Here is a 27,532-nt window from a genome sequence, read left to right as displayed (position 1 = left end):
TCTCCCACTCTTCAAGGCCCCCAAGGGAAAAGGTGGTTAGATAACTTTTACCGATATTGCAAGAAATAAATTTTACTCTTTACAAGTATATCTGCTTTTTAAGGACTGATCCTATAATTTAGTTCCATTTTTATGATATTTGAGGAATCTGACTATGCCATTTGAGAGAACAAATCTGAACTGTTCTTTCCTAGGGAAAGATGATCTTGGAGTTTTGATGGCAAATAAGGAAGAAAGGATTGAAGAATAGACATGAATATGAGGAGAGAGGAGTCAGCCATAGGATATGAAACTGGTTTTAGGAAGGACTAAATGAAATATGGGTATCTTTGTTGAAACCAGTTAGATGACTATATGTCTATAAATGTGTAGAAACAGAAACTCAGAAAGCAGGAGGTGTTAGGGTTTTACATCTTGGTTTAGACTAATTATGTGAAATCAGAGAAGCTATTTAACTTCCCTGAACTTTAGCTCTTTTGCGTACAAGTGAAAAGATAACACTAGTTCAGCAGAACTGTCTTAAGGGCTAAGTGAAATAACATCAATATGAATTAGTTGTAACTAGTTTTTAATAATAACAAAAATTGTTATTTTTGTTACTATAACTTGCTTCAGTTGTATCTAGACAGAGCTCCTTCTACCAGAAGAAAATTCTCAGTATGAAATGGGGAACTCAATTATGACGGAAGGTAATAAACTTACAATTACGTACTTGTCAAGTGACCTTCTCTAGGGAAAAATGATGTAATGCAGTCTGCTCCCTCATAAACACCAAAACAAAAGCAGAAAAGTATTTAAAGTAGTAAATGTAAAATGTGGGGATTTTCAGACATAAGACTGTTATTCAACAAACATTAATAAGTAGCTACTTATACAAGTTGTTCGGCTCTGGACTAAGGGATAAAAGATTAATATATAGAGTCCTCTACTCAAAGACTTTAAGCATTCAACCAAAGAAAGAAAATGAAGTAGAACATAAACAACTACAGTGCAATACAACAAAGGATAAAAGTCAACAGATAGCAAATATCCTCAGTTTTGAGGAGATACATACAAGACTAGGAAAATAAAGGAAAAAATGAAAAAGCAGAATCTGAATCTGAACTGGGCCTTAAAGAAGGATTCCACTTGATAGAACATAGCAAGAATATATAGGTGAGGAAAAATAACTCATTATGGCATGCATGCCTGAATAGGCTGCCTGCACGAAAAGAGTTAAAAATTAAGGTTATTTTAGCATTACAACAATGACAGCCTTTAGTGCTAAGGAATTAGGACTATATCTCACAGGCAGTAAGCAGTCACTGAATGCTGGAGATAATTTCTGAATCTAGCAGTTGTACATAATTTAAATTAAACAACGAGATAGTAGAGGTTAAAACATTAAGACGCTGAAATAATCCAAATGATAATGAGCCACAAACTTGGACAGTCGCAAAGTAATGAATGAAACCCAGAAAGCAGGAGGTGTTATGGATTTGCATCTTGGTTTTTAAAGTTACTACTAAATTAGTAGTAGTAATTAAAGTTACTACTATAATTAGAAGAATAAAATGAAGTGTCTGAGACAGTAGTCAAATAAAAGTAACCAGATTTTTTAGCATGGGCATCTAGGGAAAGAATGACAACCTTCAGAAATATAGAAAAGTCAGATGTAGTATATCAGTCACAGAAATCAGTCATTTGTTCACTGAAGCATTTATCAAGTATAAGCTGCATGCCAGGTGTTAGGGACATAAAGATGAGTAAGACCTAGCTTTTGTCCTGAAAGTGGGAAAGACATACACTTCTACAATTAATTGCCATATTGGGTGATATATTCAGTAACAGGAGCTGCAAAATGGGAAGTAGGCTAATTTGCCAATGGACCTAGATGCTACATGGCCAATCACTAAATTGATTTATCAAAAATGTATCTTAAGTACAATTTTTCTTGATTATATATGAATATACTCATATATTCAATGATGTTTCAGTAGAATTTTAAGGAGGGTTCCATTTGTCAAAAGCTTTTCAGACAATCAATTATTAGTATTCTTTAAGTTAGAAACTGCATATGCAAAAATAGAGGTATAAAGAGGTGCAATTTCAAGAACTGCAAGTAATTTTAATATGACAGAGTATAACATATATAGGGAGAAAAATTTGAAAAGACTGATATAGACCAGATAATGGAAGGTCTAATTATATTTTATTCTATAATTAATGGAAAGTTATTAAAAGGGTTTAAGTAGAGAAGTGCTCTTTCAACCTATACGCTCTCCTCAGAGAACAGCCCCTATCCCTAATTCACAGGAGGGTCCCTGCAGCCATATTGGTATCTACTGTACTCAGAACTCCATCCCTCCATTGATATAGCTGACTGGATCAAGGGGACATGGTCTGTATGGGGTCTATCAGACTTCCTCACCCAAATATTTAAGATTGTGGCAAAGAATATGGGAGTTGGTCAGTTTCAGCTGTGGGCATTGGACTTGAAGAGTTACCGTAAATTCAGAAGTTAGGAGTGTCATTTGGGGACCACATAAAAGGAGAACCAGTATCAGATTAAATATAAAGTAATACACATACTTAATGATGAGAACATGTAGCCCTAGGAAGAAAGCAAGCCTCCAGTTTCCTGTTTAGTACTCATGAGACCTGGCTACATATCCTACCCTTGGGTTAAGATGTCTCTAAAGCTTTCCAATAAATCCAATTTTTGTTTAAGCTAATTTAAACAGGCTTCTATTATCTGCAACCCTGACAAAACAAGGTGATTAATTCTGGTGGTTAATCTGAAGAATAAATTAGAGGTGAAATAGGCTAGGAGCAGGCAGAACCCTTAAACTAGGGAAGAAGCTATCAAAAGAAAACAATAATAGCAAATATAGGGAGCTATGATGAAAGAAAAGGAACCAATATTGTACAGTGCCCAGAAACTTTAATTTAAACAACAGTTTCAGAAACTGAAGCAGTATCAGTTGCCTCTAAACAAGGATCAGGAGGTTACTGAGGCTTTTAAGAGAAAATGTAAACTGAGTAATTGGGATAGAAGTCATATTTGAGTAAAGTAAAAAAAAAGGTAGAATAAAACACAACTAAGAATATTACTTAAAGGAGATTAATTATTAAAAGATAAAAGTTGAGGGGGTAACAGTATTAAAGAGCATTTTTTTTTAAAAAGGAGATAAGTGAATTTATCGTTATGCAGAGTTAGGGGAGAATTGAAAGCCCAATCCTGCAAAACAGAGAAACAATATTCCAAAGAAAGTAGAGGTTCAGGAAAGTATAGCTTTAGCAAGGGCAAACAATTTTTCCTTAAAATTGGATCAGAAAAAAAAAAATGGCTGAAATTCCAAGAAATTTTTAAGAAAAGAAAAGTTGAGGACACTCACATTGTTGAATACTATGTATTACTTAGTAAAGTCAGTGACTACGTGAGGGATATGATGAGAACAAAGGAGCAGGAATAAATTGGATGACTTAAGAAAATACAGAAAGTTGAGCCACAACTGGAGAATGTGATGGAGAATTAACAAGAGGTAGGTCAAGGATCTTATTGACCCAAGGCTCCAGGGGATGCAACAAAAAATAGAAGACCACAAACTGGCACTATAAGGGAAAGTGAGCTACTAATGATATAGGTAAGGATAACTTCAGGTATAGTTCATTACATAACCTGGTATAATATAACCTTAACTTCTAACTTGCAAATTTTAAATAAGGCTATTCAGAAATGCTTCTATCCTAAAAAAGTATTCTACTTTATGTTTTGAGAAAGATTGATATACATTTCAAAATATTTTAAAAATTAAGAAGAAACTTGGCCCTTTACTCAGTATTCAAAGCCAGTTGAAGTTATACTGGCTTAATGTTAAAAATAAAGCTTTGAAGCTCTTAGTAAAATATATAGGTGACTACCGTTTAGACATGGAGTAAGGAACAATTTCTTTAACAAAAAGCGATTACATTAAAAGATTGACAAACTTGAAAGCAAAAAAAAATTTCTCATTTAGAAGATACCACCAGCAATGACAAAAAAACTGCATTTAGGATTCTAGGTTTGTAAGTATCAGTAAATTTTGCAAAAGAACAGTATTTTCTATTTTTATCCATTATTAAATCTGATCAAACTTTAGCATTTAACATTAACAAGCTATGCATATAATTGAATAACCACTTCACATAATTCAGTAAATATGTTGCCCCTCAAATGAAAGAATATTAATAATTATTAGTAAAAATATTAATAACTAATAAAAATACATAGTTTGCACTGAAGGGATACGGAATGAGAAAAACAAGCAGTTGATAAACTATTTACATATATAATTTTCACTACTGCTTTCCACCTAAATTCACTCTATAATTCAGTCAACTAACATTTGAGTGGCTAGCGTGCATAAGGTGATATATTTTATTCACCTTTCTGTGGTTGTTCATTTGGATAGTTGGTGACTTCATGTGCCATATGCTACATAAACTTAATACTTTCTATATCAAATCTAGAACAGATATTAAGTGTAAGCTTGCTGATCACAATGATGTGAATGATTTTGAGTATTTGCTAAAAAAGGTAAAATACTAAAAACAGTTCCTCCCACAAACTCCCTAAAAGAAAGGGAAAAAACAAGTTACAAACTGAGAGAAGTCACTCGTCACATACAAAAAGAATTAGCATGAAGAATATTAAAAACTTATATCAGTAAGAAAAAAACAGAAAAATAAGCAAGAGATGTGAACAGGGGTTTGACTGAAAAGGAAACATAAAAAGCCCAGTAAACAAAAAAGTAAATGTTCTACAATAGTGATGATGAGGAAAATGCAAACTAAGACCACAATGAGATAGCATTTTATTCTAATTTGTAAAATTAAAAGACTGTCAAATGTTGGAGAGGATGGATAACCAAAGATATTTTCTCTTATATATTGCTGATATGAATATAAACTGGCACAACGACATTGGGATTTGAACATCATCTCCCAGAATTGGGCATTCATTTATAATTACCCCATGAGGCAACAGGAATATAATTAATAGAAACTTAAATATATATGTTTATATATACACAATGGGGAATATATATACATTTTGTGTATGCCCTATATACAGACAATGGGGAAAATACACAGAATGTCCATAGTAGCACTGTTTACAATTACAAAAACCAGAAAATAGCTAAATGCCTAACAAAGGAGAGTGGATAAATATCCAAATATTCAACATGGGAGAGTTGCTGAATAGTTTACTCAAGGAAATATTATACAGCAATTAAAATGATGGACAATAGCAACATGCAATATGGATAAATCATCACAGGTAAAAAAATCCAAGTTTGGAAGATTATATTCAACACAATTACATAAAAGCAACTGAAATATAAAACACATTTTAAAAAATTACATACCCAACAAAATTAATATACAAAGAAAGCAAGAGAATGAACACAGAATTCAAGATGATGGTAACCTAGACTGACAAGAAAATGGAGGTGGGGAGATGGAATGGAGAAAAACCATGTATAGGTTAAATTCCTAGCTTTTTGGGGGAAGGGAGGAGGAATGAGTGTTCCATGGGTGCTTATTATAACAACAGACATACAGATGGATAATGATTAATTCAATGCATACCCAAGGTTTAACAAAAGAAAAAAATCCAAAATTTTAATGAAATTTGCTCTATGAAAATTCCAAAATAGGTAAAACAAGCATCTTCTTAGAATCACTAAGGTGGCAACTATAGGAAAGGGAACTACTATTAAAGTATAAAATACATGATATTCAGCACATGTTTGGGTGGTATGTCTCCTATAATCTAAAATAAATTCCAAATTCTGTCACAGCAACTTTCCAATAAATTAAGGTGTTTCTGAGCCAGGGCAGAAAAACTTTAACCAATTAGAAAAAGCAACCACTGCCAAGTTTCTAAAATAGATAAATCCTAATAAAAGTATATATTATATAATGCTTATGCATCATTTCATCATCACAATGTGACACTGACACTTACCTTCAAATATAAGTTATTTATTATCAAATACACTCTTTCTAGGCTTTCCTGTTCTTCATTTTTCACAGATGATATTTATGAACATGTTGTAAAAAAGCTGAATATGGCAATAGAACTAGCTTCAAATAAGATTTCATGAGATAAAATTAAGAGAAATTAAGCATGATATCAAGAAAAATGTTCTATTTCTGCTTTCCTAAGATACTAGAAGTTATTTTTTTATTAGTATATTTTTCCCATTAAAAGAAATTTTAAAGATCTTTTTAAAGCTTCTAACTATTCTTTAACTTTCTAACTTTCCTGCCAAGTTTGAACTCTGCTGTATATCAAAAGTTAATCATATTAAATGTCATAATTTTCATACTCTAGTCAGAGTAAAACTGGTTTTTGAAATAAAGTGGACATTTGGCAACTGTTCAATACAGTACATTTTCACACAGTTCAACACAGAAAATGACGCAGAATTAACTGTTCTATTCAAATATGTATGCTTCTGGAAGTAACATTATTTTAAGTGCCATTCATCTCTACTAACTACTACTCCCTTCTTCTCATTTGTTTAAAAGTAGACACATGGATGAATAAGTTGATAAAAGACATGAAAATCTACCACTGTCAAATCTGAAAAGCAGAAAGAGGAGGGCCCAAGGAATCAGATGCAAAATCCTGGAGTAAATAGGCAATGCTTATAGGGTATCCTACCTCTCCCGGTTTCAACATTGATCATACATGTATAAGAGGAGTTGTAGGGAAACTAGAACTAATCCCTGTTACACCAATTACAGATGACTGAAAAACACCAACCATTTTAGAGCCATCATTTTATACCATTAGTTTGAGCACAGAGACTTTTACTTAGTCAATAAGTGTTTGGCATATTACTGAATAAGGCATCCTTAAATAAAGTACATACCATTCTATAAGAGTAGCAATAATCAAATTTAAGCTGAAAATCGACTTGCATCTATTGTTCAAAGAGTAGATATGTATCATTGTCTATTACTAAGTCCACACTGTACTCTCCACCTACTTTTCATTGAGCTGTATCTCAAAGTACTGACTCCAAATCAAAATATTCTGAGATAAAAAAATAAAGCTAGTTAGAGCCACTTAACTAGAACTAGTGGTTAAAAAAACTTTATTTAACCTATAGCTATTTCTATCCTGAAATTCTATGAACCACATTTGTCTTTAAAATTATAGTAAGTAAAATGGGGTAAAGGGAAAAAATATGCAAAGTTACACAATGTTGTATGCCAAATATATCTCAATTTGAAAACAGAGGAAAAAGAGTTAATGAATTCAAATGCCATAGACTTAGAAGTTGAAAAAGTTTGTGAAGTTATCTAATAAACTATGAGTGCCTTTCATTTTCTTTTGTGCTTTTCTGCATTTTCCAGATTTTCTACACTGAATGTGTATTACATATATAATTTGAAGTAACTATAAAATCCGTGTTGCCCATCCTGCCTACTTTCCAGTACGACTGCAATATTAGATGCTACCTTCTGATTTCCTTTAATGGGTAAAAATAAGTGTGATGTTTGTAGATATAGCATAACTAGTATAGAATCCTTTTTGAACTTTTCAAGGGAATATTTTTGGGATTAACTAGGCTTAGAAATGCAAACTAAAGAAAACTAAGCAATTTCTTTGGCCAATGATTATAATCAACTTCTTTTAGAACCATCAAGACATTTCTCGTCCTGGTAACAAATGAAGCCCCCTCCTCATCAATGTGGTTATGTGTGAGCTTAAAACTATAAAGGGAAGTTTACCTTATGGATAGTCTATAGAGAAGTGTAAAAACCTTTCGGAAGGGTTAGAGTAAACATCTGACAACTTTCATTAGGAAACTAATTGTTAAATGGAGAAAACCTGCAAAAAGGTTAGTCGTATTGTTGGTCTCTGTAGAATATTATACCTTATTCCCAACAATAAAGTACTGCTAAATTACAGACCAGCAAGCAAAATGTGGAAGTCATTTTTCCTTATTACAGAGGAACCTAACAAGTAATATAATGTTTATACTAAGGTTAACTATGGTTAATTACATTTTTGACTAATTTTTAGAAAGTTCACAAATCTGTAACATTGGAATACAGAACATTTGTGGTCCACAGTACTGTGGCAGCTTGAAGAATGGTGCAGTGGGAAACAAAGAGAGCTGAATTCAACTCACCCTTACAGTGTGACAACGAACAATTCACTTAACATTCCTGCACTTAGTTTTCTGACTTATAAAATGGAAACAAAACAACACCCACCTTATTGGATTGTTGTAAAGATGAAATAAAGTACCAAGTACAATGTCTGACATATAGCAAAAAACAACAACAAAAAAAGAACCCAATGTGTTATTGGTACTCTCTTCTAGACAGTGAAAGCTATACCTCATCATATTTATATCCTCCAATATATCTTTGGTATATACTCAACAAATGTTCTTGAAATGAATCCCTGTAACTTAAGGCTAATTATCTCAACCTTCCACTTGAGCAAGTCACCTCTACCTAACTGCTACTGAGAATGGAATTTAAGATTATCAACTTAACACTTTATTAGGCACTTTGATGAAGATGAATCTCCAATAATCAACAAGATAACTTTATAAGCATGTTACTCAATATTTGGGTCTGCATTCTACAAAATTACTATGATAGCCAACAATGTCATTTTGAGATTCTTTATACGGTTTCCATTAATCCAGTTTTCTTGAAATAAACTTTGTTTTTGGTCTCACAAAAGTATCTCAGTAAATTTTCCACTATACTTAAATACAAAAGAGAGTAAGACACAAATTAGTTATGAGATTAAAAATTAGCAATGCCAACTGCTTGTACTTTTAAACAGCCTATTTTTATTTTTACTACAGCAAATACTCTTCTTACACATTGAAGCCTCTAGCCATCAAAGTTTGTGTGTGCTTTATTAATGATTCCTTGCTAAATAATAAGCCTCCTAAATTACTAGCAAGAGTTAGAAACATTATTCCATAGAAACAGTACAGTAACTAAGAACCAAACTGCTATGGTTTCAGACTGTCTTTGTCATTCTACAACTAAAAATTACTAATTAGCCAATTCCGACTCAAGTCATAAAGTATCTCAAATTTTGCAATGTCATTTGAAAAATAATTTTTAAATGTTGCATATACATTGCTAAAGAAGGATCAGTTTCATTAAAAGTCACTTGTAACAGGTATATTTCAGAGTGAGACAAATATTCCTAAGACAAGATACAGCAAAGTAAGTTTTTGACTATTAAATGCAAGTTATAAAACTTGCTACATAAATCACTATTTAAATACTTGAAATCTGTATGCCAGGGAAGCTTTAAGAACTTCAAATTAAACAACTTTTCAGTTTAAATAAATTCAAACAACTGAGAAGCTTTTTAAAATTTGGCTCTCCAAAGAGGTTTGGTAAGTATTTGTTTACTGTATACTAGTTTCATGACCCAATGAAATAAAATGTTTGAATACATGGATGTATAAATTTTATCACCATTTATCTTGAGTTCTGATGTAAATAATATTCTCAATTATTTTAATAAACATGATAAAGTTCAAATGCAGTAACTTTTACTAGAACTAGGAATCAAATACACAAGAAAAAATGCCCTGTATATACATGACAACCTGTAAGATAGCATAAACACTATTCTTTTTCTGGAGGGATTACATATTAGTTTTTTCTAAAAGTTGAACTTCAGATGTTCCCCTATTTTGGTCCCTTTTTAAAAACAGGACCATATTTCTTCGACTTGCTCCCATATTATTTTCCACACCGATGTTATTAAAAGTACCTAAATGTTACATTCTAATACTCATGAAAATATATTCTCAGGTCGAGGCCAACTTTCTATAAAATACAAATAAGGATGCCAAATTCTTTGTAACTGTGAAGCCACTTCATTTAAAGAAAAATGCTCCTGTCATTTTCATGGCTTTTTCCCATTCAGAACCAAAGTGTACTTTTTATATTTCAAGACTAGGCAATGTAAAGTATTTCCAACGTGCCTCAAATTTTGTTTGAAAATCTAACGCAAATTAACAAAACGATAAATTCCACTCATTTAGCAAATATGGTATGCTGAAAGACCTCCTTATGAGAGGCTAGGAGTAAATGCTATATAGCAACATGTTCAACGATATGCAGCCTGCACTGCTAAAGGATTCCAAATTTGCAACAGTGCACTATTTTACCTTGTTGAAATCTCTTATTTTTGAGCAGGAAATGTCAAGTATTACAACAATGCCTTCAAGCTTACATCTAAGTATAAAGTAAACTATGCTTATACAGAAATTTACTGAAAAATACATTTGAACAGCAAAACATTTAGAAGCAGTTGCAATATTTAATTTCGACATCATCAAGAATCAACCCTTCAGAGTGCCTAAATTCAGTGGGCTTTTTTTAAATGTTAAGTATGCTATTTTTTTCTTAATTCCCATCTCCGGGGTCTTCTTAATTCCCAAGACGACTATATTAAAACAAACAAAAATAAGTTTCAAGCACGAAATTTTAACCCAAATGTAAACATCTCGGGAACACTCTAAAGTAACGAAAAAGAAACCCATCAAGGTAGAATAGGTACCTCTGTACATCATAAAGACCTAAAAAAAAAATCGAGCCCACATCATCAAATATATTTAGCCGGAAATGGAAAACAATTAATACATGTTACTCAGCAAGGACTTAACTAATTAAGGAACATATTTTGTTCTCATCTTCTGCAGGCATGTGGTGCCCAACGATTTCCCTTAGTCGACTGCTTTCTCATTTGTAAACAACTTCTGTAGCTCTTTCTCTGGTTTTCAAACCGGAGGGAAAATGAAAGTCTGAAAAGCATCAGCATCTGAGTTTCCGGATCTGAGCAGGGAGTAGCTGAGAAGGGGACTATGTAACTATCACTTGGTAAAACAGGAAAGAAAAGGCAACCCTCAAATTAAAGAAATTCAGTCACCTGAAGACGGCTGGTGAAGTGAGGCAAGCACTTGGTGAGGCACGTTTAAAAACAAAACAAAACAGAACTTGTCTGGGGGCTGGAAGTTATGGGGGCGCTCTTTGTGCGGAGTCTGAGGGGAAGGGGAGGGACCAGAAAACAGCTTGGGAATCATTCAAAGGAGTTTAAGGAGCGGAGTTCGAGGGAAGACGGGGCGGGGCCCGGCCGGGCGCAGGGAGGGGGCGACGGGGCGTCAGCGGGCGGCTCGGACACCGACTGGGGAGGGGGCGGTGAGCTGGCCGCAGCCAGGACCGAGGGAGAGTACACTGCCGCAGCGGGCAGCCCGCCGAGCAAGGGTCCTTCGGGCAGGCGGAGTCCACTGGGAGCGGGGACAGGCCAAGGGTCGACTGTGAGAGAGGTCCGGCCCCCGAGTGATATCCCCGTCTCCGCACTTAGCGGGGTAGGGGTGCGGGGGCCGCACGGCTTCCCGGGGCCCCGGACACACGCAGACTTTCTCCCGCTCCCCCGCCAGTGCCCGCCGCCCGAGCCGCGGCCCTTACCTGCAGCTCTGTGAGCAGAATCTCCCCCCGCTCGGGGTTGGACGCCATTGCGCTCTGCCTGGACTCCGCACCTGGACGTTGCCGCCGCCGGCGGAGGGAGAAGGCGGGAGGGACCGGGGTGGGGGGTGAGCAGCAGGGAGAGAAAGAAATAAACTAGGGATTCATGGAGGCGCAGCCCCTGCTGGCGGCGCGGCTTATTTCGCCCGGTTCATGGAGAGCGGCGGGGAGCGAAGGCACTCGTAGCGGGCTCCCACTCGGCGCCCGCCAGCGCCGGACGCTCACTCTGTCGCTCCCGCTGGGCGAAACCAAGAGCCGCCTCAAGCTCCTCGGTGCGGGGCGCTGCGGCCGCGGCTGCAGCTCCTCCTGTCGCACCATTTGGCTGTCACTGCGTCGCAAAAGCGGCCTCACTTGGCGGCTGCCAGGACACGTGATGGCCGCGGCCGCTACCTCCCGCCGGCAGGGGTAGGTGGGGCGGAGGGGACCTGGAGGGCGGGAGCGGCGCGGGGGGCGGGGCGGCTTCCCGTCTGCGGCGCGGGCAACTAGTGGACCTGGCCGGGGTGAAAATGAGGGGAAAGGCCCGAGCCCGCGTCTCGTGGGAGGCGGGAAGAGGAAGCAAGACAACACACGCCCGCTTTCCAGTTGCGTTTAACGGGCCCCACCGTGAATGCTAAAATTGAACTCGGGAGCCTGCTCTCTTGTTTTTTGGGTTGTTTTCTCCCAGTGCCGCTTGCGAAGTTAAGGCCTAACTTAAAGGGGCACCTCTATGACCTCCACAATCCAAAGAGTTTTAGGACTCAAATTTAATAGATTTTCCCCGTCCCTCGCCTCCACTGTGGACCTAAGCTATTAATCTTGACTTATGTTCCCTCTATCCCCGTTGCGCCTTTCCGACCCGTGAGGTGCACCAGCTGGCTAAACTGGGGTGTGGTCTGTATTTTTCAAGAAATGTTAGTGGCTCGTGGTCCCTTGCAACTTTTAATGCACAGCCTTTAAGATTCCTTTTCTCAAGCGCTGAACTACTGTGGTTTGGGCTGTACAACTCCACTGAATTTGGAATTTATCTGGCTTCTTGAATGGTTTTAATTGAATCAATTGAAGGAGGCAGGGCGGGATCAGCCCCACGAATGGTAAAATGCCAACTTTATTTGGTGTAGTAAACATACAAGCTAACCTGTTCATTAGTAACATACAGCTAAGTAGTGTTAAGTTTAGGTTTAAAAACTGACACTACAGTATTAAAGAAATCAAAGTCTCCAACTTTTGTCTGAGCAGTAAATGGATATTCTAGGCAGTTGCCTTACTTTTGATTATTTGAGGCTGAAATGCAAAGAATCAGTTAAAAGCTACTTGGAGAAAGTGGTAGGGGTGGGGTTATTTAGTTAGCTAGCTACTTAAAGGGCTTAGTTGGCATTCTTAAGTACCCTATTATGTACTCCTCTTATATTCCCTGTAAGAACTGTTGGGCTGACTCTAGGTGGTATGTTTATCTTTTTGTCTTCTCAGGTCTCATGCATTAATTTGACAGACATTTATTGAAGGTTTCTAGTTCTGTGACCATGCTTTCAGAACTTCAACTCATGATAGATGATAAAGAAATTTTATGGTGTGTATTTTAAATTTTTATAACTTTATAGGTTTAATGCATTGCTTTGGTTGAAAATTATATTTACAATATATGAAATAACACTTGGAAAAGCCAGGATATAATTGACCTCCCTGGTAGCTAAGAAACAGACAGTTCTAGGCCCTGGAGTTATATCTAGGCTTAAGTAACTCATTGTCCCTGGAGTGATTGAGTCCTTTGGAGAAACAGACTTGTGTCTAAACAAATATAATACAATTTTAAATGGCAGGCACAAAATGTTAGTGATGCACTGCATTCAGATACATACACATATATATTTTGTATGTGTGATAAAATGAACATAAATTTACCATTTCAACAATTTTAAGTGCACAATTCAGTGGCATTAAGTCCATGCAGGTACATTTTGCTTATTTTTACCTTTCCTTACTCCATAATGGATTTGAGATGTCTGACATGAACACTGTCATTTAGTGGGTGCTTAATAATAATGGAATTAAAAATTACCTATGTAAGGACTTAAAAATACAGTCATGAGTATTCTTTTTAGAAATAAGTTGAGATATAACAGAGAAAATGTTTACATTTTAGCATCATGAAATTTTAGAACAGACAAAATGTCTAGCTTAAGTCTTAGATAGAAGAAAATAAGCCATAATTTACTCTTTAGGAGCATGGCAACATTACTACTTAATGGCAGAAATTGAGACAAGAAACTACATCTCCTAATTGTGAATCCCACGCATGTTTTAATATACACTAGGCTACTGTACATACTTTAAAATATAATCCTCATTTAAACTGAATCAGCATTATAGTCCCAAACTTTTTAGCATAGAAAAAGACTCTCCAACTTTACATATTTCTACTGCTAAAACTAGTATTAGTAATTTTAATTTTACATATCACATGTAAGTGTAAGCAACAAACAAAATGTTTTTAAAGTTACAGGAATTATTTCTGAGATTAGTTATGATGAGGTAAGTAGTACAATTAAAAAAAGGGAGGCCAAGACAATATAAAAACTGCTTGATAATCTGGAAGATGTGATAGTTTAAACAGTAAATTGGTTTCATTTGAGCTAAAAACTACTACCCAGCTCACAGTTTCTGTTGGGAGGTGGGTGGGGAAGTAATAGGACTTGGAAAAGGTTTAATGGAAACCCCTATCGTGTTGATTCAGAAGAACTGTATTCAGTTCCTATTTGCAAGAGTTTTTAGGGCATCCTAAGTATAGTTCTTCTCAATTCATTTTCTAGTTTATATTAATAAAAAAGAGAAAACTTTTTTTCTTTTCTACAAGTGTCTATGTAAAAGATACAGACCTCAAAAATACCTGAATTTTATTACTAGTTATATAGGTACCTTTGAAATTTTCTCATAGATAATTTAAGTCTTTAAGAAGTAGAAATGACCACGGACATATAGAAATAGTTACAATAATAAGAAGATGGAAAGTGTTATCTTCTTTCTTTTTTTTTCATTAAGGTATTATTGATACACACTTTTATGAAGGTTTCACATGAAAAAACAATATAGTTACTATATTTACCCGTATTATCAAGTCCACACCCATACCCCATTGCAGTCACTGTCCATCAGTGTAGTAAATGCCACAGAGTCACTATTTGCCTTCTCTGTGCTACCTTGTCTTCCCCATGATCCCCCCCACACCATGTGTGCCAATCATAATACCCCTCAATCCCCATGTCCCTCTCACCCAACGCAGCCTCCCCTACCCCTCCCTTTTGGTAAACCCTAGTCTCTTCTTGGAAACTGAGTCTGCTGCTGTTTTGTTCCTTCAGTTTTGCTTCATTGTTATACGCCACAAAAGAGGGAAATCATTTGGTACTTGTCCGTCTCTGCCTTGTTATTTCACTGAGCATAATATCCTCCAGCTGCATCCATGTTGTTGCAAATGGTAGGATTTCTTTCTTTCTTATGGCTGAATAGTATTCCATTGTGTATATATACAACTTCCTCTTTATCCATTCATCTACTGATGGACACTTAGGTTGCTTCCATATCTTGGCTATTGTAAATAGTGCTGCAATAAACATAGGGGTGCATATGCCTTTTTGAATCTGAGAACTTGTATTTGGATAAATTCCTAGGAGTGGAATTCCTGGGTCAAATGGTATTTCTATTTTTATTTTTTTGAGGAAACTACATATTGCTTTCCACAATGGTTGAACTAGCTTGCTTTCCCACCAGCAGTGTAGGAGCGTTCCCCTTTTGCCACATCCTCACCAGCATTTGTTGTTCTTTGTCTTTTTGATGCTGGCCATCCTACCTAGTATGAGATGATATCTCATTGTGGTTTTAATTTGCATTTCCCTGATAATTAGTGATGTGGAGCTTCTTTTCATGGACCTGTTGGCCATCTGAATTTCTTCTTTGGAGAATTGTCTCTTCATATCCTCCACCCATTTTTTTTTTTTTTTTTTAGATAATTATTTTTTATTGAAGGGTAGTTGACACACAGTATTACATTACATTAGTTTCAGGTGTACAACACAGTGATTCAACACTTATATACATGATAATTCTAAGTACCAGCTATCACCATACCAAGTTGTTACAATATTTTGACTATATTCCTTATGCTATACATTACATCCCGGTTACTTATTTATTTTACAATTGGAAGTGTGTACTTTTTCTTGGTTGTTGTTGTTAGGGCATCTCTCATATTTATTGATCAAATGGTTGTTAACAACAATAAAATTCTGTATAGGGGAGTCAATGCTCAATGCACAATCATTAATCCACCCCAAGCCTAATTTTCGTCAGTCTCCAATCTTCTGAAGCATAACGAACAAGTTCTTACATGGAGAACAAATTCTTACATAGTGAATAAGTTACATGGTGAACAGTACAAGGGCAGTCATCACAGAAACTTTTGGTTTTGTTCATGCATTGTGAACTATAAACAGTCAGTTCAAATATGAATACACATTTGATTTTTATACTTGGTTTATATGTGGATACCACATTTCTCTCTTTATTATTTTTAATAAGATGCTGAAGTGATAGGTAGATACAACATAAAGGTAGAAAACATAGTTTAGTGTTGTAAGAGAGCAAATGTAGATGATCAGGTGTGTGCCTGTAGACTATGTGTTAATCCAAGCTAGACAAGGGCAATAAAACATCCACGTATGCAGAAGATTTCTCTCAGAACAGGGAGGGTGAGGTTCTAAGCCTCACCTCTGTTGATCCCCAATTTCTCACCTGATGACCCCCCTGCGACTGTGCCTGTCTTAGGTTGTTCCTCCCTTGAGGAATCTTACCCGTCTCTGGCTAACCAGTCATCTTCCGGGGCCATACAGGGAAATGTAAAGTTGGTAAGTGAGAGAGAAGCCTTATTGTTTGAAATGGTTAGCTTTTTATTTCTTTGCATATTTATGCCCTGTGGCTTCTATGCCCAGCATTTGTCTTGAGGTATCTTTACCACTTGGAGGAGTTATGATACTTGGTAAATTTGATATGAGGCACGAATTCTATTTAAGAATTCGTTGTAATTAGGAAGGAAGAAGAAAAGCTATAGAAGTAGCAGGCGGGAGAAAACATGGGAAGATTGATTATTTCTTTGACATATCTTCTTGTAGAGTAACTTCAGCATGTATAGATTTTAAGCTACTACTTAAATTGCGCACACACATTAACATAATAGGAGTATAGTTACATAACCAAAGCATATCTGTAATTACCAGCCATCTCCAGTGAAACCAAGAAAACCAGTTAGGCACCCTAGGCATTTGTGAAAACTTATCAATGATATGATGGTTATTATCTAACTGAATTTGAATAGTTTGAGAAAAATCAGACAAATTAAAACAACCCATTCCTGGGCACTGTTCACATCCCATATGTTCTTTTAACAGTAAATAGTCTGTAGTTGTAAGATTTTGGAGCGCTACAATTTGCACTTCTCCTAATTCTTGGTTGAGTTCCAACAGTATAGATCCAGTCAAATTTGTTGTTTTACTGTATGCACAGGCCAGCTTAGATATCTCCTTCATTCCCATGGCAAGTCCAGGAGCTGGTGGGATGAGTGCATCTACAGCTGTAGCAGTGCGTGGATCTTTGTTGGGGTTTTTTGATGATCATCTTCTGGCATGAGTCTTCCCGAGAGTGCTGATGTTGGAAGTTCTCTTTCATATCGTTTCTTAGTTCATTTTCGGGGTAGCCAAATTAGGCTTTGATCCTCTGTATAAACACAAACAGACCCTTTGCCTACACTTTTATATGTCCTTTATATCATTGTGTAGAACTCATTAGAGGTCACCACATAGGAACTGCATTTTTTTTTTAATCATTAATCTACACTTACATGACGAATACTTTGTTTACTAGGCTCTCCCCTATACCAGGTCCCCCCTATATACTCCTTTACAGTCACTGTCCATCAGCGTAGCAACCTGTTGTAGAATCACTACTTGTCTTCTCTGTGTTGTACAGCCCTCCCCTTTCTCCCACCCCCCCATGCCTGCTGATCTTAATACCCCCCTACTTCTCCCCCGCTTATCCCTCCCTACCCACCCATCCTCCCCAGTCCCTTTCCCTTTGGTACCTGTTAGTCCATTCTTGAGTTCTGTGATTCTGCTGCTGTTTTGTTCCTTCAGTTTTTCCTTTGTTCTTATATTCCACATATGAGTGAAATCATTTGGTATTTCTCTTTCTCTGCTTGGCTTGTTTCACTGAGCAAAATACCCTCCAGCTCCATCCATGTTGCTGCAAATGGTTGGATTTGCCCTTTTCTTATGGCTGAGTAGTATTCCATTGTGTATATGTACCACATCTTCTTTATCCATTCATCTATCGATGGACATTTAGGTTGCTTCCAATTCTTGGCTATTGTAGATAGTGCTGCGATAAACAAAGGGGTGCACTGATCTTTCTCATACTTGATTGCTGCATTCTTAGGGTAAATTCCTAGGAGTGCAATTCCTGGGTCAAATGGTAAGTCTCTTTTGAGCATTTTGATGTACCTCCATACTGCTTTCCACAATGGTTGAACAAGTTTACATTCCCACCAGCAGTGTAGGAGGGTTCCCCTTTCTCCACAGCCTCGCCAACATTTGTTGTTGTTTGTCTTTTGGATGGCAGCCATCCTTACTGGTGTGAGGTGATACCTCATTGTAGTTTTAATTTGCATTTCTCTGATAATTAGCGATGTGGAGCATCTTTTCATGTGTCTGTTGGCCATCTGTATTTCTTTTTTGGAGAACCGTCTGTTCAGTTCCTTTGCCCATTTTTTAATTGGGTTATTTGTTTTTTGTTTGTTGAGGCGTGTGAGCTCTTTATATATTCTGGACGTCAAGCCTTTATCGGATGTGTCATTTTCAAAGATATTCTCCCATACTGTAGGGTTTCTTTTTGTTCTATTGATGGTGTCTTTTGCTGTACAGAAGCTTTTCAGCTTAATATAGTCCCACTTGTTCATTTTTGCTGTTGTTTTCCTTGCCCGGGGAGATATGTTCAAGAAGAGGTCACTCATGTTTATGTCTAAGAGGTTTGTGCCTATGTTTTCTTCCAAGAGTTTAATGGTTTCATGACTTACATTCAGGTCTTTGATCCATTTTGAGTTTACTTTTGTATATGGGGTTAGACGATGGTCCAGTTTCATTCTCCTACATGTAGCTGTCCAGTTTTGCCAGCACCATCTGTTGAAGAGACTGTCATTTCGCCATTGTATATCCATGGCTCCTTTATCAAATATTAATTGACCATATACGTCTGGGTTAATGTCTGGATTGTCTAGTCTGTTCCATTGGTCTGTGGCTCTGTTCTTGTGCCAGTACCAAATTGTCTTGATTACTATGGCTTTATAATAGAGCTTGAAGTTGGGGAGTGAGATCCCCCCTACTTTATTCTTCTTTCTCAGGATTGCTTTGTCTATTCGGGGTCTTTGGTGGTTCCATATGAATTTTTGAATTATTTGTTCCAGTTCATTGAAGAATGTTGCTGGTAGTTTCATAGGGATTGCATCAAATCTGTATATTGCTTTGGGCAGGATGGCCATTTTGACGATATTAATTCTTCCTAGCCATGAGCATGGGATGCGTTTCCATCTGTTAGTGTCCCCTTTAATTTCTTTTAAGAGTGACTTGTAGTTTTCAGAATATAAGTCTTTCACTTCTTTGGTTAGGTTTATTCCTAGGTATTTTATTTTTTTTGATGCAATTGTGAATGGAGTTGTTTTCCTGATTTCTCTTTCTGTTGGTTCATTGTTGGTATATAGGAAAGCCACAGATTTCTGTGTGTTGATTTTGTATCCTGCAACTTTGCTGTATTCCGATATCAGTTCTAGTAGTTCTGGGGTGGAGTCTTTAGGGTTTTTTATGTACAGTATCATGTCATCTGCAAATAGTGACAGTTTGACTTCTTCTTTGCCAATCTGGATTCCTTGTATTTTTTTGTTTTGTCTGATTGCCGTGGCTAGGACCTCTAGTACAATGTTAAATAACAGTGGGGAGAGTGGGCATCCCTGTCTAGTTCCCGATCTCAGCGGAAATGCTTTCAGCTTCTCGCTATTCAATATAATGTTGGCTGTGGGTTTTTCATAGATGGCCTTTATTATGTTGAGGTACTTGCCCTCTATTCCCATTTTGCTGAGAGTTTTTATCATGAATGGATGTTGAACTTTGTCAAATGCTTTTTCAGCACCTATGGAGATGATCATGTGGTTTTTGTCTTTCTTTTTGTTGATGTGGTGGATGATATTGATGGACTTTCGAATGTTGTGCCATCCTTGCATCCCTGGGATGAATCCCACTTGGTCATGGTGTACGATGGTTTTGATGTATTTTTGAATTCGGTTTGCTAAAATTTTGTTGAGTATTTTTGCGTCTACGTTCATCAGGGATATTGGTCTGTAGTTTTCTTTTTTGGTGGTGTCTTTGCCTGGTTTTGGTATTAGGGTGATGTTAGCTTCATAGAATGAGTTTGGGAGTGTCCCCTCCTCTTCTATTTCTTGGAAAACTTTAAGGAGAATGGGTATTATGTCTTCCCTGTATGTCTGATAAAATTCCGAGGTAAATCCATCTGGCCCAGGGGTTTTGTTCTTTGGTAGTTTTTTGATTACCGCTTCAATTTCGTTGCTGGTAATTGGTCTGTTTAGATTTTCTGTTTCTTTTTGGGTCAGTCTTGGAAGGTTGTATTTTTCTAGGAAGTTGTCCATTTCTCCTAGGTTTCCCAGCTTGTTAGCATATAGGTTTTCATAGTAGTCTCTAATAATTCTTTGTAATTCTGCGGGATCTGTTGTGATTTTTCCTTTCTCATTTCTGATACTGTTGATTTGTGTTGACTCTCTTTTCCTCTTAATAAGTCTGGCTAGAGGCTTATCTATTTTGTTTATTTTCTCGAAGAACCAGCTCTTGGTTTCATTGATTTTTGCTATTGTTTTATTCTTCTCAATTTTATTTATTTCTTCTCTGATCTTTATTATGTCCCTCCTTCTGCTGACCTTAGGCCTCATTTGTTCTTCTTTTTCCAATTTTGATAGTTGTGACATTAGACCGTTCATTTGGGATTGCTCTTTCTTTTTTAAATATGCTTGGAGTGCTATATACTTTCCTCTTAAGACTGCTTTTGCTGCGTCCCACAGAAGTTGGGGCTTAGTGTTGTTGTTGTCATTTGTTTCCATATATTGCTGGATCTCCATTTTGATTTGGTCATTGATCCATTGATTATTTAGGAGCGTGTTGTTTAGCCTCCATGTGTTTGTGAGCCTTTTTGCTTTCTTTGAACAGTTTATTTCTAGTTTAATGCCTTTGTGGTCTGAAAAGTTGGTTGGTAGGATTTCAATCTTTTGGAATTTACTGAGGCTCTTTTTGTGTCCTAGTATGTGGTCTATTCTGGAGAATGTTCCATGTGCACTTGAGAAGAACGTGTATCCTGTTGCTTTTGGATGTAGAGTTCTATAGATGTCTATTAGTTCCATCTGTTCTAGTGTGTTGTTCAGTGCCTCTGTGTCCTTACTTATTTTCTGTCTGGTGGATCTGTCCTTTGGAGTGAGTGGTGTGTTGAAGTCTCCTAGAATGAATGCATTGCATTCTATTTCCTCCTTTAGTTCTGTTAATATTTGTTTCAGGTATGTTGGTGCTCCTGTATTGGGTGCATATATATTTATAATGGTTATATCCTCTTGATGGACTGAGCCCTTTATCATTAATGTCCCAAACTGGATAACATAGAAGAAATGTACAACCTTCTAGAAAAATACATCCTTCCAAGGCTGATCCAGAAATAAATGGAAAGTCTGAACAGATCAATTACCAGCAACAAAATTGAATCAGTAATCAAAAACCTACCTAAGAACAAAATACCTGGACCAGCTGGCTTCACTGCTTAATTTTATCAAACATTTACTGAAGACCCAATACTGATCTTCCTTAAAGTTGTCAAAAAAGTAGAAGAAGAGGAAATACTCCCAAACTCATTCTATGAGGCCAGCATCACTAATACTAAAACCAGGCAAAGACACTACAAGAAAGGAAAACTACAGACCAATATCCTTGATGCACTGATGTAAAAATACTCAGCAAAATATTAGCAAGCCATATTAAAAAATACATCAAAAAGATCATCCATCATGATCAAGTGGTATTTATTCCAGCGATGCAAGGATGGTACAGCATTTGAAAAACCATCAACATAATCCACCACATGAACAAAAGGACAAAAACCACATGAGCATATCCATAGATGCTGAAAAAGCATTTGACAAAATTCAACATCCATTCATGATATAAACTCTTAACAAAACAGGTATAGAGGGCAAGTACCTCAACATAATAAAGGCCATATACGACAAACCCACAGCCAACATTATCCTTAACAGCAAGAAGCTGAGAGCTTTTCCTTTTAGTTTGGGGAAAAGACAAGGATGCCCACTCTCCCCACTTTTATTCAACATAGTTCTGGAGATCTAGCCATGGCAATCAGGCAACACAAAGAAATAAAATGCACCCAGATTGGCAAGGAAGAAGTTAAACTGTCCCTGTTTGCAGATAACATGATATTGTACATAGAAAACCCTGAAGAATCCACTCCAAAACTACTAGATCTAATATCTGAATTCAACAAAGTTGTGGGATACAAAGTTAACACACAGAAATCTGTTGCATTCCTATACACTAATAATGAACTAGCAGAAAGAGAATACAGGAGAACAATTCCATTCATGATTGCATCAAAATGAATGTAATACCTAGGAATAAGCCTAACCAAGGAAACGAAAGACCTATAGTGTGAAAACTACAAGACACTCCTGAAAGAACTTAAAGAAGATACCAATAAATGGAAACACATCCTGTGCTCATGGATAGGAAGAATTAATATTGTCAAAATGGCCATCCTGCCTAAAGCAATCTATAGATTCAATGCAATTCCTATCAAAATACCAACAGCATTCTTCAATGAACTACAGAAAATCATTCTGCAATTCATATGGAACCACAAAAGACCATGAATAGCCAAAGCAATCCTGAGAAGGAAGAATAAAGTTGGGGGTATTATGCTCCCCAACTTCAAGCTCTACTACAAAGCCACAGTAATCAGACAATTTGGTACTGGCACAAGAACAGAACAATAGAACCATGGAACAGACTAGAGAGCCCAGATATAAATCCGATCATATATAGTCAATTAATATAAAATAAATGAACCATGGACATAGAATGGGGACATGACAGCCTCTTCAACAACTAATATTGGCAAAACTGGACAGCTATATGCAAGTGAATAAAACTGGATTATTGTTAAAAGTAAACTCGAAATGGCTCAAAGACCTGAATGTAAGTCATGAAACCATAAAACTCGTAGAAGACAACATAGGCAAACATCTCCTGAGTATAAACATAAGCATCTTCTTCCTGAATGTATCTCCTCGAGCAAGGGAAACAAAAGCAAACATGAACACATGGGACTACATCAAACTAAATAGCTTCTGTATGGCAAAGGACACCATTGACAGAACAAAAAGGCATCCTATAGTATGGGAGAATATATTTGTAAATGACATATCTGACAAGGGGTTAACATCCAAAATATATAAACAACTCACATGCCTCAACACCCAAAAAGCAAATAACCCATGTAAAAAATGGGCGGAGTATATGCAGAGACAATTCTCCAAAGAAGAAATTCAGATGGCCAACAGACACTTGAAAAGATGCTCCACATTACTAATTATCAGGGAAATGCAAATTAAAACCACAATGAGATATCACCTCACACCAGTAAGGATGGCCAGCTTCAAAAAGACTAAGAACAACAAATGCTGGCAAGGATGCAGAGATAGGGGAACCCTCCTATACTACTGGTGGTAATGTAAGCTAGTTCAACCATTGTGGAAAGCAATATGGAGGTTTCTCAAAAAACTAAAAATAGAAATACCATTTGACCTGGGAATCCCACTCCTTGGAATTTATCCAAAGAATACAAGTTCTGAGATTCAAGACATATTTTGTTTATCGCAGCACTTTTTACAGTAGCCAAGATCTGGAAGCAACCTAAGTGTCCATCAGTAGATGAATGGATAAAGAAGATGTGGTACATATACACAATGGAATACTATTCAGCCATAAGAAAAAAACAAATCCTACCATTTGCAACAACATGTTTGGAGCTGGAGGATGTTATGCTCAGTGAAATAAGCCACATGGAGAAAGACAAGTGTCAAATGATTTCTCTCATTTGTAGAGTATAACAATGAGTTAAAAATGAAGGAACAAATCAGCAGCAGACTCACAGACTCCAAGAAGGGCCTAGTGGTTACCAAAAGGGAGGGGTGCCAGAGCGCAGTTCGGGAGGGAGGGACATGGGGATTCAGGGGTATTATGTTTAGTACACATGGTGTGAGGGGTCACAGGGACAACAGTGTAGCACAGAGAAGGCAAATAGTAAATCTATGGCATCTTACTACACTGATGGACAGTGACTGCAATGGGGTATGGGTGTGGACTTGATAATATGAGTAAATGTAGTAACTATATTGTTTTTTTCATTTGAAACCTTCATAAGAGTGTATATCAATAATACCTTAATTTAAAAAAAAAAAAGAAAAATAAATAAATAAATAAATCCCTCCATTGTATTCCATAATCACTGGATCTCTATCCTGAATTTGTTCCTGAGTTCCTGAATATTTTTCTGTGTCTCTGTGAGCTTGTTTATGATTTTTATATTGAAATCTCTTTCAGGAAGTTTGATGAGTTCAGTTTCACTTGACCCTTTTTTCATTGTTTGTGGCATTTTGGTTTGAACTAGGTTCCTTTGATGTTTCATATTTGTATGTGACACCCTCTAGTGCCTAGAAGCTCTACTCTCTGGAGCTGCTCAGGCCCTGGAGCAATGTCAGGGGTTGCAGGGGAGTGATGCTGGTTCCTGGGGGGGAGGAAAGAGCTGTTTCCTGCTTCTCCCCTGCTATGTCTGTCTCCACTACCTGAACCAGTGGGCTGAGCACACAGGTGTATGACTGTATGCCTTTAGTTTTTAGCTGCCGTAGGTAGAGCTTTCCTCTGGCTGGCCTGACACCATGGCTGGGGCTGCTGGTTTGTGAGTCAGGTGTTGGGTGGCCAGGAGGAAGGTGCAGCGGCCTGTGTATCACCATGTGGGGCCTCTGAGCTCTGTAGCCTGCCAGTGGGATGGATCACCTGAAGCTCCAGAAAGTTCCCAACCTGCTGGGCAGAGTGAGCCTGGACAGTTTTGTCTGCCTGTCCTTTCTCCTGAAAAGTAAGCTCTGTGCATTCCTTGCCCCTTTAGCAGCCCTCTCGCTGAAGGAAGTCTCTCAGACTGCCTGCTTTTCTTTTGTCTCAGAGCATCTGTATATGGATCCCTGTTTTCCACAAGTGGCTGGCTGGAATTTCAGTCTCTCTGGGTATTCCACCTTTCTTAGCTTTCCAACCCCACTAATCACCAGAGCACCAAGCAATGTAGGTTTTCGCTCACAGAGCAGACCACCAGGGCTAGGTGTTCAGCAGTCCCAGGCCCCTACTCCCTCCCCACTCTCTTTCTCTTCCCCTGCCAGTGAGTTTTGGTGGGGGAAGGGCCTGGGTCCCACCAGATCATGGCTTTAGTATGTTACCCTATTCCATGAGGTCTGTTCTTTTCTCCACGTATATGCAGTCTGGTGCAACCTTCTTTCCTGTTGCTCTTTCAGGATTAGTTGTATTAGTTATATTTTCATATAATATGTGGTTTTGGGAGGAGGCCTCTGTCTCACCTCTCATACCACCATCTTTAATCTCATCTTCTACTTTCTTTTGTAAGGTGGAAGAAATGTTACAGGGAAAACCCTAGTAGAGATGAACTAATTTTTTGGTCTTCTGTGCTATTGGTGACCGACAGACATTCAGATATTCAGATGACAAGGGTCCTCCTTTCACTTAGATCCCAAGTGAAATGAGACAAGAACTGTATAACCAGGGAGAGTCAGAATCTTTGCTTTGTTAAACACAGTTTTTATTGCCTTGCATTTTTTATTTCCTGTTTGCTCTTGATGTTTATAAAGTGTTTTAGAAAATTCTAGCTTATCCCAACAGCATTATAGAGAATTGTGGGAAAGGTGTTTTTGTTTTGTTGTTGTTGTTGTTTTTACGGTACTGTTAAGAGTAATCCTCTATTCCCAAGGGAGTAAAGTGAAGTAGTAGTGGTAGTCAAAGTAAGAGACTCCCTGAAGAAAGGCAAAACTCAGGGAGACAGAGTCAAAATTACTTGGTCAGTACACTTTTCTTCCTTGAGAAACCCCTCATAGGGGTTGTATCCATAACTCCCTTGTATGTTCTATGAGGATAATTTTGAGAACAAGATTGTTAAAGTCAGGAACACAGTAGAGTCAGCTATAGTGACTGTAGCAATACTCTTTGGGGTGTTTGCTCAGCCTCCATCCCCTTCTGAGTATTGCCCCTATCTGTTACAGCAGAAGTCTCTGTAGACATGTTGATTCTGCCTGACTGACCTAGATCTTTTGGCGAACTGTGGGTGGACTATTACAGAACGTCTCCCAGTTTACCCAACCAGATTCTCTATTCAAGAATTTAGAATTAATACTGGAATGCTGATCAACTGGTGGCCCTAGAGTGGGAACTGTTGTGGTTCTAGAGCTAGAATGACCATTTTCTGCCATGTGTATAAAGAAGCAGACAGAGCTGACCTTTGGAAAGAGAAAAGAAATCCTTCTTTCCACTCACTGGGAGTATAATTTCCAAAGCACTACCTGGTCTTTGTCTTCATGGAACTTACAGTTTAGTTAAAGGGACATAATGACAAAGAAGGTGAATTCAGGGTACTTTAAACATAGGTCAGACATCCTTTCCTCAGTACTTCACACTTAAGCTGAGATCTCAGTGGTGAGTAAATATTAACTGGGGGGAAAAGTATAAAGAACTTTACAAGAGAAAAATAACATAGCTAAATGTTCTAAGGCAGGAGGGAGCAGCTTGTGTAAGCACTGAAAGGCCAGTGGGGCTGTAGCAAAGAGATGGAGCAATAGGAACAGCTCATAGATTGTGTGTATCAGTTAGAATAAGCTAGGTTATGCTGAGGAACAATTGATTCCAAAAATCTCAAGGGCCTATGATAAGGTTTGTTTATCTCTTGTACTACTTGCCCACCATGGCTCTGCTCCATGTCATCTTCACTCTGGACTAAGGCTGACAGGGTAGCCTCTATCTGGAACATTGCCATTGTAATGGCAGAAGGAAAAGAAAAGTGGTATATCACCCACTGGTTTTTAAAGTGTTGCTCACATTTCACTTTGACTATTTATCTGCCAAATCTTTGCCAAGCCTGAGAGCAGCAAGGAGACAGAAAGGGGCACCATATCGAAGGGTATTAAATGTGGGTGAATAGTAATCCAGTTCTACACCATATTGAAGATTTTGACATTTATCTTAGGAGCAATGGAAAAACCATTAAATAAATTTCCATTTACAAAATTCTGTCTGTGGTGAGGAAAACAACAGAAATGAGCAAGAGTGGATGTGGGGAGCAAAATTTAGAGGTCATTTCAGTCTTCCAGGCAAAAACGGATACTAGAGTCATTGCACTGGAAATGGAGAAAAGCTAATAGATTTAAAAGATAGGAGGATCCAGTAATGTGCAAATAGAAGCAGAAACAAGAGACTTTGTGGCCCCGGGATGGTGGAATTGCTAAATTTGTTACTGATGTGTTGCCATTTTCTGGCTCCAGTCTTCTGGGAAATCTAGTATCTGTTTGTTCTTGGATTCCCTGTGTTCTTCTAATTAGTCTCCCTTTTTGCTTAAGTTAATCTGTGAGTGTGGTGTGTGTGTGTGTGTGTGTGTGTGTGTGTGTGTGTGTGTGTGTGTGTGTGTGTGTGGTGTGTGCGCTCAAGCATATACTCCTAACTGAGCCATTCAGTCAAGGTGAGAACCATCAGAGAAAGTGACACCACCATTCTGGCTATAGAGTAGAAGTAAG

At 37.5% G+C, this 27,532-nt stretch overlaps 1 protein-coding gene and 1 long non-coding RNA gene across 4 annotated transcripts in view; one reads left to right on the top strand and one right to left on the bottom strand.

Moving 5' to 3' along the window:
* The window catches only part of PKN2 (protein kinase N2), a 131,345-nt gene extending 119,486 nt beyond the window's left edge, over positions 1-11,859 (bottom strand). Inside the window, exon 1 of one of the 2 annotated variants that reach the window (XM_057500396.1) lies at positions 11,500-11,859. Coding sequence is in view for 1 of the 2 variants with exons in the window: in XM_036890155.2 (XP_036746050.1) it covers positions 11,500-11,547 (48 nt within the window). In the remaining variant the exon portion in view is untranslated. The remainder of the gene's footprint in view (positions 1-11,499) is intronic. The other variant, XM_036890155.2, reaches the window with a different exon arrangement.
* LOC118914876 (uncharacterized) overlaps positions 11,832-27,532 on the top strand; it is a 39,149-nt gene continuing 23,448 nt past the window's right edge. For both annotated transcript variants that reach the window (XR_008997055.1, XR_005025788.2), the window contains exons 1-2: positions 11,832-11,961; positions 13,003-13,102. This is a non-coding gene — a long non-coding RNA (uncharacterized LOC118914876). The remainder of the gene's footprint in view (positions 11,962-13,002; positions 13,103-27,532) is intronic.

Source organism: Manis pentadactyla, chromosome 4 (genome assembly GCF_030020395.1).
Source record: "Manis pentadactyla isolate mManPen7 chromosome 4, mManPen7.hap1, whole genome shotgun sequence".
Lineage (NCBI taxonomy): Eukaryota > Metazoa > Chordata > Mammalia > Pholidota > Manidae > Manis > Manis pentadactyla.
This window is presented reverse-complemented; position numbering and strand designations above follow the sequence as displayed.